The sequence below is a fragment of the Pezoporus wallicus genome, unplaced genomic scaffold, assembly GCF_028554395.1.
Source record: "Pezoporus wallicus isolate ANWC-B61680 ecotype Strahan unplaced genomic scaffold, APGP_CSIRO_Pwel_v1 contig_6789, whole genome shotgun sequence".
Taxonomy (NCBI): domain Eukaryota; kingdom Metazoa; phylum Chordata; class Aves; order Psittaciformes; family Psittacidae; genus Pezoporus; species Pezoporus wallicus.
The window spans coordinates 2,380,594-2,395,943 of NW_026637361.1; the positions used below are offsets into that span (position 1 = coordinate 2,380,594).

General features: G+C 36.9%; 1 protein-coding gene across 23 annotated transcripts in view; it reads right to left on the reverse strand.

The window, feature by feature from the left end:
* Positions 1 to 15,350, reverse strand: part of SOX5 (SRY-box transcription factor 5) — a 643,908-nt gene that overhangs the window by 213,657 nt on the left and 414,901 nt on the right. For all 23 annotated transcript variants that reach the window (XM_057405230.1, XM_057405225.1, XM_057405229.1 and 20 more), the window contains one exon: positions 6,576 to 6,786. In XM_057405230.1, coding sequence (XP_057261213.1) covers positions 6,576 to 6,786 — 211 coding nt within the window. The remainder of the gene's footprint in view (positions 1 to 6,575; positions 6,787 to 15,350) is intronic.

A 15,350-nucleotide genomic window follows, 5' to 3' on the forward strand; every position in this document is an offset into this window, starting at 1 on the left:
TGGGAGGTCTGATTAATTTTAATATGCACGGTTGTGACAAGCGCCTCGGGGGTAAGACAGAGGGAAAAAAAAATCCCACAAACCCTGCTAGCTCAACAAATAGGTTTCAGCTAAATGTTGTGTACGTTGCTCAGATTAAGATGTTACTATTCAGCAAGGGCTTGAACCTTTAATATGAGGGACAAGAGGCCTGAGAAACAGGTGGCTCGCTCTTCACTCTTGAATAAATGACATCCCCAAAAGCTGTGGCACTTAAGCATACAGAAAGAGCTGGCACACTCCCTTATGTATATTTGTATATTACCAGTCTGGGTCAGAGGTTTTTCTAGCAGTGATCCAAGGACTGAAATAAAGCTCAGAAAGCTAATGGCTTTTCTGGGGGAGGGGAAAATTAAAAATAATAATTAAAAAAATAAAATAAAAGGGCGAGAAAAGAGAGCAAGAAAGAGCAAAAAATGAAGGCAGATCTAGCTGGAATACATTTGAGGGGGGGAACAGGCACATCAAAATTATGCGGGATACACGTGGCAGCAAGTTTAGACAGTCCCAATTGAAATGAATCATGGCTACTGAAGAGTCTGGCTACCTGGGAAATTAGGGGCAGGCAGGAATCTAAATAATTATTTTGCACTGTAAAAGATGGGAAGTGAGAGATCAAGCATTTTGCTTTGCCTGCTGCTTGTCCAATATTACGGAGTGAACATACCCTGGAAGAAAATTTTAATTACGGAGATTCATCAGAGAAGGCTTTCATTCTAAAAACGGAGGGGGAGAGGGAGTGCATCTTCTCTCCAAAAGCGCAAGTTTCCTGAATCTTATTTGACCATAATGCTTTCTTCTATATTTAAGATGCTGTATCAGCACCTCAAATGCCTTTATCGAAAGAGAAAAGAAAAATCCAAAAGCTACAAACCTTTGAGGATGTAAGAAAGAGAGACTTGGAAGGGAATCTAAGGAAATTTTTAAAACATCCACTGAAATAAACCGTGACTATCAGGCTAAACTATTAGGAAGGAAAACACTTAAAAACTGAAGGTAACGAATAAACTACACTTTGAGCCAGTAAATGCTGGCAGGGCTTTAAACTAGGCTACCTCTGTTCTAGAGTTAAAGTTCTTGTTAATAAGGGTTTAAGCTACTGCAGCATTTAACAGTGCCTTCTCTTCTCATAGGCCTGCTTCATAAACTTCACCTTTTTTGTTGTTTTAAACTATTTTTTATTTTTATCAGCAGTATATGAATGCACATTTCCATATGGCAGGGACTTTGAAAGAAGCGCATGGAAGTTTGATAATAGCTTGCTCTACAAGAAAAGATGTATTTTCTGGTGACAGACTGGATAGATGAACACGGAACCACAATGCACTTGAAGCATCCTTCCACAGCAGCAGGAATGTATGAACAAAACTTAAAAGTACCGAACTGCAAAGTATCCTTGTTTGTCCTTCAGCAGAAAAGCATTACAAAGCCTCTTCTACAAGTACTTTGTCAAAGGGACAGTGAAGAACCAAACAAAAGAAATTCTAACCTCAACCAATTAGAGTATCCCTAGGCTTTTCCCGAATCTGTTCACTTTATTTATTCCCATCTCATCAGATGTGATTTGAAAACAAGAGTCTGCATTTCAAAGGCCTCCTTTCTTGTGCCCATTAATGGCCTGCTTTGGAATTTATGGCTTAAGAAGAGGAAAACCTCTTGATTTCTTTAAAAGATATGTTGATTAAAAGTTTGATAACATTAGTAGATATTTTGGGATCTTATTTTAACTAGAGAACCCAAATTCAGTATGTTTCACTTTCACAGACTATAGAACTGCTTAAACAACAGCCATTTAAATTACCACATGAACAGGTGTTATGATTTATAATGTAAACTTAAACATCAAACACAAATAGCCTTTTGGGGATGGTCAGAAGACAAAAATCATGCCTGGGAGGCCTTTCTCATTCCTCTCATTCAAACAAAGTGATTAGTTAGAATATTGCAGCATACTATAATACATGAGGCTCTAGTATTCACATTGCCTGTTAAAGCCCTGCAAACATATGTATTACCTCTTTACTAAACACTTGAGATTAACTGTTCCTGCTCAGAAGACCTAAGGACTACTAGATGGAAATTTCATATAATAGGAACAATATGAAACATATATACACAATTCTTGTGTGTGCATGTTTATATATATATATATATATATATATATATGTATGTCTAAATACATGTATAATACATGCATTCTATAGACACGTATATCTGCGTACATGTATTTATATAAAATTCAAAGTATTAACTTAAGCGGCAAAACTGAATTGAGCTTCCGAGGTCCTTACTATAGAAACACACACCATGCAGATGAATGAGTGCACTCATACATGCACCTGCCCATATTCACAGTCCCTGTGGTCAGGCAGATGCCCGTATGATCCCTTTTATCCAGAAATCGTACAAATTCTGCACAATAACACATATCTGGCCTCAGACGATGAAGCATGTACGTTTTAAAGATAAACAGACAGATCCATAACCTGATCCAAACTTATACTGCCAAAATGGAAAAGGAAGACTGATTCCTGATTAAAAGTTAGGAGATGCAGAAAAAGGGAGTACTCCAGCTTATTCTAAAAATAGGAGAGAATTTATTTATTTGCCTATTTCTTTTTCCAGAAGCCAAGCCATACATTTAGAGGAAAGGCTATACAGATTTCAGAGATCTAATTTTCCAGAAGCGCAGGCCATAAATTAAAATACAGCAATCCAATCCCATTAATAGTGCAAGAAAAAGTTAAGTGGTTGCTTTGGTCTTTGCTTTCATGAACTTGTGTCAAGCTCAGTGACTTCAAAGAGATTTCCATTTCATTTCTACAAATGAGGAGAACAGACAGACAGAGAGTCTCTGCCATCCTCTGATGCCTTAAGAAAACAGAAGAAAAACATGCCTGTATCTCATTCGCCTAATGATTTTAGCTGCAAAAGGAATCCCATGGTCGGCAGATGACCCCCAGGGCAAGGGCTTGAGGTCTGTCACAGTATATAAGGCTTCTCCAAACCCACTCCATTATCTTCATTATTGTATACCAGGAATAAAAGGGGACTGACTCCTCTTCTGAAGTTCAAGTTAGAAAGGACAGAATGTTTCATGTAAAATAACACTGTGTGACTTCAGTAACAGGTTTATGCCTTTGGGGGCCTAATACTAAAGCTGCATATAAGGATTTTCCGCAGAATTTGAGAGAAGAAAAATGAGCACCGTATTAGCAATGAGTAAAATTCCGCAAGTTTTAAACTCACTGAAACACTCTATGTCTCTGTGTCAGCATGACTCATTGTCAATCACATGAATACAGCAAGAGTAAAATGGCAAGTTTAGGGGTAAAAAAACAAAAGAGCATGGCACTTTAGAGCTAAGTATAGACCCCTATGAAAACAAAAACCATACACATTGCAAAAAAAAACAACACATATGCAAGGAAGAAAAGGAAGTGACAAGCTTTTGGGAAGCTCTTTGGAATAAGTAGGTAGCATGCCTTCCTACAGGGGACATTAATCAAGGGCATATATACAACAAATCAACATGGAATCAATTCATGTGAAAAGTGATGCTTCCCTGTCAGTTCATGTTTGGGTACATGTATGTGCTTACATACATGCATACATATATGTGTGCATTCATGAAGCCTGAGCAGTATGCTTCATAACACTGTTTCATAACAATCCTTCTTTACTGACAAAACTTACTAATTTTTACTCTCACTTCCTAAGAAATACAATTTAAGCAAATCATTTATTTTATATAAATGCAATTTGTTAAAAACAGTCAGACCTGTTATCAATATTTTGGAGTATCTCACTTGTCTTCAAAACCCATTTCAGAAAGAGAAGTTCTTTCCCTGACTGACAGGAGGTTTTGACCAAGACCTAAAGTTGTCTACTCAGCCCTTTTTTTTTCCAGTTTTGAAGAAACAGGCCATTTGAAAGGCTGCTTCAAAAGCACATTTCCCACAGTAATTCAGAAGACAATTTCAAACAATAAAAACAAAGCAAACACAGCCCATTGTACAAGTTAAATAATATATAAACTTTTGAGTACATAGAGAAATGGGAATCTGGCTCATATCGGGTCTTCGAAAGATTCACATGAAATTGATTTAATTAAACCTTGGCTACTGGTGCAAATGTTTCCTTTTCTTTCCAAAGGGAAATAAAGTATTGTGCTACTGTTGTTGACATAATGCACTAAGCTTAACCAGATTTCTGGTCTTCTCCTACAAAGCTCCACAAACTATCAGGACTAAAAATTATTACTGAAATACACAGTGATCATGCACTGTTGAATCGTTACCTAGATGTACTACCAAAGATTCCCACTTGTAACTTATCTTATTCATGGAGTAATTCATTAATATGCTAATTACCTGACTACCAACCAGTGATGACTGACAACTTTACTTTAGCACTACATGAAAAAGACATGACAATAAGTAGATTTTCTGCTGGAGTTCAAACAGAGAAGACATTGTGCTTGCAGTAGCACATACATTTTTTAGTGAAAAGGAGTCATATTTGTGGAGGAACTCTAAGAACAGTCTTGCCATCTGCACCCAGAAATATATATTTTTTAATTAGCCACTCTAAAAACAATCATGTCGGCTGAAGGGAAGGGGGAGGGAGACTTGTCAAAATGACGCGTTTGTCCCTCACCACCTTTCAATGCTCTTATGCAAGTCTAATTTTCTTCCTAGCCAGCTCACCTCTCTGGCCTCCTTTTGTTTCATGTCCCATTTCCCATTCTCTTCTAACTTCTCAACTTTTGTTAGCTCGCTTTTAAGGAGAAAGAATAAAACCAACCCAACCCAACCCTTTCCTATTCATTTTTTCCTGGATGGGGAGTAAGCAGAGACATGAATATGGCACCCTCATAATGATTTAACTAGGGCTTAATGAAATTTTCATCACAACCTGCTGTTCATTTTAATGGCCTTTGAAAGACAATAGAACAATGGCTAGAGGGAAGAAAAGATTTTCTGTTGCATGCATTTTCAAAGCCCAACATTCAGTTGCTCCCCCTCCTCTCTCCCAGTCTCTTCACAAAGCTGTACATCTTTTGTTTGTACTGTACATTTTCATTTTAGTAGAGCTGAGATAATGCACAAGCTCTGTAACCATTCTCATATCTATCTGTAGCCTTTCCTTAACGGAGTCTGTGCAGCTTGTACAACCTCATACTCAGGAGTGTACTTATACATTGCCTAGAAACCCTTCTTCTTTCCTCTCATATAAAAAGCCTGATCTCCTTCACCCCACTTCATCCATACATAGGAAAGATCTTTTCCATTCAGAGTCACAAGGGAGGTCATGAAACTGACCATTAAGTCAAACTTTAGTGCAAAATGAAATGTTATGATTATACATAATATTAAAAAAATTGCTAAAACAAAGAATTTGTTTCCCAGCAGACCCTTACTGCATGCTCATTAAAGCAGAGAAGACTAAGTTGCAGTCCTCATGTCATACTCATGTATGTGACAATGTGGCTGTGTTTGTGTCGGTATTTTCATTTCAGCATGCAGGTTGGCCTAAACTTTCTTGAAGGTGCTATCAAGTCATACTTCAACACTGGGGTAGGCTCTGAGGGCCATGCTTTTAGACATTTGAAGTAGATTTCTGTAACAGAATAGGCAAGTATATAAGAAAGTAAAGTCTCACTACTGTGCACTAGGAAACAAGGCTCAGTACATTCACACATCAACTGGCTCACAGTCCCCTGAAAATCTCGCTGTAAATATGTATGCTGAATACCTATAGAGAATATAGTGAGAACTTCAACTTCCAGTCAGGGGTTTGATTGTGCCTCACATAGGCAAGAATGGAAAATCTTACTTAAAGAAAAGCTGTTCTGTGGCTTCTAAGAAGAGAGATGTTCTGCCTTAGTCTTAGCCCACAGAGCACAAGTGGAGCACGACTGAATATACAGTCTCAAAAGAAATGGATTCTCCAGAGACGATACCTATATATGCCAATATTGAAACTTGGTGGCCAGACATAATGCACAGAAAGCCTGTACTGTGCCTGTTTGTATAGTACCTGCACTACAGATAAACAGAGGCTGACGTGATAGCACATTCCATACAGAAGCTTTAACAAATTCCAAATTTAACTTCTTACCTTTCAAATAATGACACGCCTACTAGACGGTTTCTCAAAAACACTGACATTGCTGATAACTCTGCCTTTTGCTTTGGAAATGAGGAAAGAGAGATCAGTGGTGTAAATGACCCCCAGGCTGTTAAAATTACAGTGTTCATGTTGAGGAGGTTGCTGTGTCTATTGCAACTGTGACAAAAAATCCACTATGTCAGACAAAGGCTCTCATTTGGGAACAGCTAAAAATGTTAGCTATGATGGGATATTGATGAAATCTTTAATGTAGACAAGAAATAGGAGTTCTTTACTTCAATTCTGGTATTAAGAAAAAGCAAGCGGAGCAGAAAATGGGAAGATTAAGAAGTATATATATCCAAAGAATCTGGAGAAAAGAAAACAAAACAGAAAATTTTGGCCAGTTTCCTAGGCCTTACCTTCTGGCTCATTTTTGATGAGCTCTTCCATTTTTCTTTGCTTAAGGGTGTCTACAACATCCGCTAGGCTCCCTTTGCGCCTTTCAGGGGTTCCCAGGGCTGTGCTGGACAATGACTCTCCACTCTGACGCCCACCTTCTTCTGCCTTCAAGGGTGAGGTAGATGAGTTGTGCGGGGCAAATGAAGACATCACTTTATTGCCATCAACTTCCTGAAAGGGAAAAAAAAGCCCAAGATGAAACACTCCTTTCTTTTCTTAAAGCAGAAAAAAATAAAGATGGAAAGAAAGAAAAATCCTTTGTTCTTTGAGTTCATTGCTGTTTGTTCTTCTGTTGAAGCCTTTAAAAAGGCATGCAATGCTTCAAAAACACCCAGAACAAAGCCTATCCATAAAGCATAAACTAAGATTACAGGCTCAAGTGAACAAAGATCAGCTTGCAAGAGAAAAACATATATTACAGTTTCTCCCTAATTGAGAAGTGTTGTACTCATGGGTTTCCTAATAACAATGGTATTGATTACCTTTAATTGTTTGTTCTTTTGCAGCTTTCTTTCAAAAAAGTCTTCAATTTTTACAAGGACCATTAATTTCCTGATTTTATAAAGTACTTAATGCCCTGATAGTTAGTTCTTGTGTAAAATGAAGTAGTAACCAATACGAAATGCCTTTCATCATATGACTTCTTTTAACTCACAGTTCAAGGAGTTCTCCATCTATAAAGGGTGAAGCAATTGCTTATTGTTTTCTAATTCTCTTCCTATGCTCCTCTTCCATTTCATACTTTTATTTTTTGTAGAGACATCATTTCTCACAAAGGTGGTTCTAATGACTTTCATTGGTGGCACAGTGGCAAAACTGTGATCTCCTGGAACACAATCCTCCTCACGTGAGAATCCATAGAGATCTACTCATTAATTTTAATGGAAAGCAAAACTGGTCCATTGCCTTCAAACATGCATTCATTAATGTAAGAGCCTTCTACTCCATGCCTCCCACAACATAAAGCAACATTTTCTACACATATTCCTTTTCCCTTTTATGTCACTTTTATACCCTACCTTTCTGTACACATCTCTGAGAACCTGCTAACACACACTGTTTTGCAAAACTTAGGTCAATGTCTTCGAACAAATCTTTCTGCAGAGTACGTACACTCCATAATACAACGCTGTGAACAGGAACATTTTTCACTTTGATCAGATTCTCCAGATTTTTTTTTCATCATCCCATTTCCTTGCATTTTTGTATTTCAGATGCTTAATGAGTATTACTTCTAGAAAAGTCACAGGACCATCTTGTGATCTGATTTACAGACGTGGATAAAAAGGTCTTAATAATTTTTAAATTGTTTTCATTTTATAGAGTATGAAAGCAACAGATATACAGATTTTAGTGATTTGTGCTTATTTTTTTCCTGGGCAATTTTTGGTGTCTCTGGTTTAATAAACCCTAATATTTCAGGAAAAAAAAAAAAAAAAGTGTCTTTTCATAAACAGAACACAAATTGCTAAAAAATTATCTCATTAAACTTAGAATAAAGCAACATGGAAGACAGGAAGTAAGAATGTGTTTGTTCTGCCAAAACAAAGTGTCTATGAAAAAGATTTCCTTTGGTTAAGAAAACTTTTAGTACAAACAGTTTTGAGCAGCTTGAATGTGTTGCACTAGTGGATAAATTCCCTAACAGAATCGGATTTAATTGAGATTACAATCTGGGCCATCATATGCCCCAAAAGCCAAACCCAGTGATGTTAATGAGAGACTTTCTACTGACGTCAATGAGCTTTTGACCAAGCCCTAAAAAATTTTCCGACTCTAGTCAACAGAAATGCTCCTTTTTTCCTTGCAACTCCCTCCATTTCTGTTCTGCACTTGAAAAATTACTAGTTGCTAACATTGGACTTCAAAAATGAGTTGAAGTTACATGTATTTTTTTTTTCCACATACATAGACCTGAAACTGTTTTTTCACACTGACCTAGACAAACAAAAGTGTTAAACTTCAGCATCAGTTCAGATTTTATCTAACATTCAAACCCATTATTACCAAGTGGCAATTTTTTTTCTACAGACAAGGCCAAAAGAGGAAATAATCTGGAAAGCTGCTTTCTTATTCACACTTTGAGGACTGATGAGCCAAATGTCACCCCTACAGTTCTTAAATGCACCTATACCATCTATTATGTATACAAACAGTATCATTCCTTATTTTTCCAGGAACTAGTTTCTTGGTTTTTTTCCAAAGTGGTCCCAAAGACACTCGTGTTTCTGTGTATGTCACACACTGGTCACAGATACAAAGTACTTGAAACAGCTGCTTAAACCTCAGGAATCATCACTGCTCTTACCACATACATTTTGGGTATATGTAAGTGGGTTTATTTGTATAAATACATTATGAGTATGAAACAAGTTTGTTAAAATAGAAGAAGCATAAGAACATAAGGATTGAGTGACACATAAAAGTAATATAAGGTGACTGTCAAAATCACAAATTGCTTGGCATTCAAATAGAGCTCACAAGTATTTTCAAAACTACTAAAATTTCCCTGCCTCTATTTCTGGGGAAAAGGAATCATGAGGGGGAGAGGACAAGAGAGTACTTTGTGAGTAAAACATCATGAACACACTCTGGATATTCAATTCTAGTTTTTTCACATGTTCTGCACAAGCATGGAAAAATTCACTTTTACTTCTGCAGTTTAGTTTACTACCTGCAAAATAAGCACAAAAAGAAGTAACTTTTAACATTATAAAGGCTTTGAAATTATAAATTCATTAATAACCTAGAGGCATCCTGCTGAAAGTGTATCTGCAGTGCCACAGTTAAGACAACTTCATAGCTGGACAAAAAAGCAAAGGGGAGTGCTTTACACAGATTTTTTAAATAGATAAATTATATATTAATATATACATCTAAGTAATAATTCCCAAAACAAAATGTTTCCTTAGACTGCTCTTGTTAGGTGTGCAGTGTTTGCGTATCACATACACGGGCTATTTATACACTTGTGGGGTTTAAGATATACTCCACTTAATCAAAACACATATACAGTAGGGGAACAGCTGCAATCACATCTCAGTGGGCTAAATTACAGTACACCAGTGAATTATTCATTCAAAAAGATCTGCGGCAATCACACATACATTGCGTGATTTGCAATCTAACAGGAATCCTTTCCTTCCCATACCAGCAGATTAAGTGCACGCACCAGCTAGTGCTGTTGATGAGAGTTCAACATGTATCCTCTAGCACACCAGCTCAAGCATGTTTTCCCCACATCTCCACAATCTTTTTATTCTGTCATTCAGAACAACATGAAATGCTCAACTATTATCTTGTCTTCCCTTTTACGTCCCTCTGTTTTATTTTTTCTCTTTCTTATACTATTACTGGGGAAAATGAAAAAAACTTTCAATGGTTCTGGATTTTTACTTTTAGCATGTACAAAGAAAGGGTACTTCCATATAAAAGCTACTCATGTCAATGGTTGTATAAAGCTAAAAAACTTCGAGCGAGGAAAATCCTCTGGTATTACATATGAGAGTTTAACTATCCCTCTGAAAACACTCAAAGAAATCCTTAATGGCAATAAAGATACACGAGCAACACTAAAATTAATCCCCTGAGAAGGAACTTTCCTCCCGATAAGTGAAATTCAGCAGGTTCCTTTTTTGAAAGGCCAAATTCACATGTTTTTTAGTTACTCAGAGAAAAGCAGCAACACTGCAAAGAGTATTAAAGAACCTAAATGCCTACTGCTGACATTTTAAAGTCAAGTCCATCAAGCCACACATAAGACCTATCAGTCACAGAAACAGTGGAAAAACAGTCTTTTACAGAAGAACAGACTCTTAGCTGCATAACCATTTCACCTGTTCCAAGTTTGATTACATTCCAGCCTCTGGCACTGTTAATCCTGGTAACAGTTTTATGCAGTTAGTAGCTGCTTCGTGGATGGGACTCTATTGTTCATTTGCACTGCGAACTGCTCTGCTGATGTGAGCTGGCACCTCTGACTGAACTATGAGCTGGGACTGTACTCACCAACACCTGATGCTGCTGCTTCTTGCTTTTCCCACTTCAGAAAGGCAGACAAGGACCTACACAAATCAAACTGCTGAATCGAACACCCTAGGCTGTTCTTTCCTCCCCAACACCAACAAAACTAAGCACTGGCCCACATTTCACGTCTTCTGCTTCTCTTCCAAGCTAGAATCCACAGGAAGACTTGTTCCTTTACAAGAAAGTTGCCAAACAGCTTTCCACCTATGGAGGAACTACCTCTTCCAAGGTTTAATGATAAAACAGGCTTCTGCCCTTTCAGGATGAGGTCAATAATCTTCCTTTGTTAATCTTGGGCAAGCTTTACGTAATCTAGCCCCCTTGTCACCTTTGTGATTGACAGGAAAAGTCATGTCACCACACAATGGACTTATCCTCACTAAGCAATATCTTTTTTAAAGATTACACAATGTTACAATTGCTCTCATAAAAAGTGCAAACATTTTGCTGTTAAAAGAAACTATTCATTCCAACTGTATCTTTCAAATTGTCTCTCTCCTTTTCCAACCGAAACCTATTTCAGTTCTACAGAGAGACAGTGAAAAGCTAATGAAAAGAAACAGGTTATACTTCGCGAGATTTCCAAAATATCTCTTAGCGCTCTAAATAGATCTCACCTTCTCCTTTCTCATCTAGAGATGCACATTATTCCTGTCTCCAATTAAACTCAAGACAGAAAAGTCTTGTTCCTGTGACATTAAAATTGTGTCCCAAACCAACCAATAATCGAAGCAGAAGAAAACTCAGAACTAAGTCTGAAACTGTTATTACTACCATATGCTATGTAAGGAGGCTGCATCTGCAGAAAAAAAAAAAAAAAAACAAAAACACAAAAACACGATTATGAGAATCAAGCTTCTGGCTCTGCAGCCAGAAACACCTGGAATAAAAAACTTGTGCCTTTAAAACAAGTACTGATATTGTTGGATTGTAAGAAGCCTGTGATCCTAAAAGCAACCTAACAGGTTCTTTTTTTCAAAGCTGGAATTTTGCCCATACTTTGCTCTTTTAGAATGTGTAAAGTAGATACGAAAGCAAATTTTTTGCTCCGCTTTCTACATCAGACATGTAGCCTATCTGTTTTATAGTCTCCATAGTGACCAGGAAGCTGGTGACAGTATGACATAAGAGATAATCAGAAAATCGAATACTTCACAGAATACTTCACACTTCTGAAGACAAACTATTCTTAAGCAGCTTAGCACTGTTTGCAATTTGTTTTTTATTTATTTTACCTAACAAACTTTAAGGAAATTAATATCTATGTTTAAGATTCAACAGCAGAGATACTTCAAGTGAAAAACTGAAAGCTATAAAAACGCTCCCAATGCCTACAGGAGGTCCACTAGCAATTACCAGAAAAAACAAACTTGACATTTCCAGTATTTTTAAAGGTTTAAATGAAACAAAACACACACACGACAGTCACAAAGCAAGAATGATCTTTTACTTAATCTTAACATTTCACTTACAATTTTTGCCATAATTAATGTAATTAACTTACTTTAGGAGCATAAGTGCCATCAGCTTTCAATGGGAATCATATCTTCAAATCACTTAACTGATTTGGAAAACTTTCTACTTCTCCATTCTATGTCATTGGGGCTGTAGGTCAGATATTACCATAAACCTGTGTGGTTTATGGTCGCTATCAACCTGGCACCTTTAGGAAGAGGAAATACATATTCCCTAAGGCTTTCCACTGCTTTTTTTACACGTTAGAATTTCTTTGCGTCTATCTTATATTTAAATAGGTCTTTTGTCTATAGGCTTCCTTTATGGAGCAAAGTTATTCATCAGTAGTGGAAAGGAATGATCACAAGGAGATTCAAAAGAAACATTGGAGGATACAGGGAGAAAACGAGACTATGTAAAACAGCATAGAGAGGGGAAAAAAAACGTGAGAGAGGATAAATACGCCATCAGGAAGTAAGAGCTGACAAGAACACATAATCCAAGGAAGGATAAAAGGGACGCCAAAGGGTGTCACATAAAGAAACCTGGAAAGATGCATATTCATAAGCTATGGTTCTGCAATTAGATCCATGCAAACCAACAGGTATTCTTGCATTCTTACACAGGGTTTTTTGGGGGTTGTTTTTGTTTTTTCTTCTTAGGACTGTGGTTTTAGTGATGACAAGGAACTGAAACGTAATGAGTGAAAAAAGTTGGTGAAGGGATATAGAGAAGCAGCTGAAGAGGTCATCATGGCAGAGAAGTAAGATTTTTACTTGAATTAGGTGAAAACAGGTAACAGGAATGCACATTTTTTTCTCTTCACTAGGATTACATAAAATATATGGAAGTCAAATATTGTTTTGCCGAGATGATGTATTTGGGGCTCCATGATCTACATTTTAGAAGTATTACCAATTATCAGACTTACAGAATCCTGATCACATCTCAGTCTCCCTCTAAAATAAGTGCCCTATCTAATTAATAACCTCTTTTTGATGAAGCAAAAGATACACTGGCAGAGGTTTCAATGGGAAGATTAACAGGTATTTCCAGTGTTTGACATCCATAAATCTAGTTGAAAATGATTTGAAGCTCAGAAAGATGACCATCTGCTCTATGAACTCTGCTACATCAGATACTTTCTTCTACCTTTTTCCTCCATATGTAAAACTGAGAGAACAATAAACATTTCCTGTAGCTTAGGCCATTTTATATAATTGATGTAAAAAGCCTAGAGATTATTGGACAAAAGCCTCATAGTGGTTGTATTTTCATTTTTATTGATGCAATAAATACTCAGCTCTTACTCTGTGGTGCACTACAGCCCAATGATCTGAAACCGGAAATTGGGAACTCTCTCATATATCAAGTGCCACCCCACAATATCTGACAGCAACACTGAAATGTACTTTGTTTTTTTTCTAAATACCACAATACTCAGACTGCTGCCATAAATGCACAAGCGAGAGAAAATTTCAAGCGTTCTCAAGGTTTGGAGATGAGTTGTAAGAAGCTGTTCAGCTGCATTCACACAAAAGGAATAACTTATAATCCGTTTTGCATTGATTTCTAACTTTATCCCCTGTGATTTACAGAACATAGGAGCAGATTTTTCAGGGATTTAAAGTATCTAAAGATATAAGGAGGTGCCTAGTTGGATTTTTGAAAATGCACAGTAATATATATTCATTTAATTCCCACTGATTTCATTATAGGTCCCTGAAAATAAAGAGTTAGAACAAAAACAGTGTGACTGGCTGACTCTCTGTGCTTCTTCAACAGACTATTATCAGCCTATCTACAGTACAGAGCACAATCTGATAACCGATGCTTTAAGGCAAACATTTCTTCTCTTGCTGTTCTGCATTCCAGCCCATCCCCAAACACACAGCACAAGTTTAGTATTTCTAACTGCTTATCCCACCATTTCTACTCAATTTATTACAAATCAAAGAATTATATCCAAAGAATGGATATGCTTGTAGTAAAAAGTACACGAGAAAACGTTGTGAGTGAAAATTTAGAACTTTTTATATTGGACATCTAACAGTGGATTTTTTTAAATAAGTTGGTTTTTTTTTGCTACAGATTTTGGTTTATTTTTAGACCACCTCTTTCTTCCATTTCTTGCAATGAAATGTTCCCCCATATATACAAGTAAATTTCAGATCTTTCTACAGAATATATTTATTAAATACAGTAAAATAGCAATGACTACTTTGTATTGGGTAAATGTGGTCAGTGACATAATTCCTGACACCGATCCTCAGACCAGATCTCTCCTGCTGCTTCTTTCTCCAGTAAAACTCATTTTAAGAATGCAGCATAGGGTTACATCTATTTGCTTTCAAAATACTTAACAAACAAAACCGGCATTTTGAGAGCTCCTAATATGTTAGCTATAACCTGCAAAACAAAGAACATGTTGTACTATAACAGCCTTGTTATCTTCATGCTAGTAATCTTCATGCTTAAAAATAATAAATAAAGCTCTGCAAATGCACTTTTAAGACTTTTATGATCCCTTCCCTGGGGGACTAAAGATCACCCTTAAGACCTTGCTAAACGAAAAATAAGACTACTTATCAAAACAGCTTGGTAGAGTCTTCAGCATACATTAAAGCCTTCTAAAAGTTTGGAAATCATGCAGTATAAAACGATTATCTTTGTAAAAATACAAGCTTACTAACCACATACAAAAAATCTAGTGTTGTAAGTGCAATGAAACCTATGTTGAGTGTCAAAAGCAGTTCAATCACCACTTTCTTACTATGAAACAAACACATTGTCTGTGAAAGAATGGGAGAGGACCATCTGAAGAGAATTTAGGGATACAATAAAAGTAATGCCATAGGCTAGCAATAGCTCCAGAGCTGTTCCCAGCTACCTAGCTTTCATATTACAATTCACCACAGTTTACAGATGAGAAAGGGATGTAAGATCACTCCATCACTTGTCTGGTAACCTACAAAAAGTGGTATCAGACAGACATACTTCACCTCATTCCTTTGTCTGGACAAGCCACTTACAATTTAGTCAAAACTGTGTCCTCTGTTTTAAGGATGATTTAGAGAATATCTTGTCCGAAGCAAACAACCCTCCAAACTGCTTAACAGAAGAAAAGAAAATATACTGTACCCAAAAGGGCCTGGGCTCACGTTCATGCTAAGGCAGTGTGATTTTGCCAAGTACCTAAAGCAGGTATACAGCAAAATGGCACACTCAGCCCTTTGGTGTGGTCCCAGTTGTTT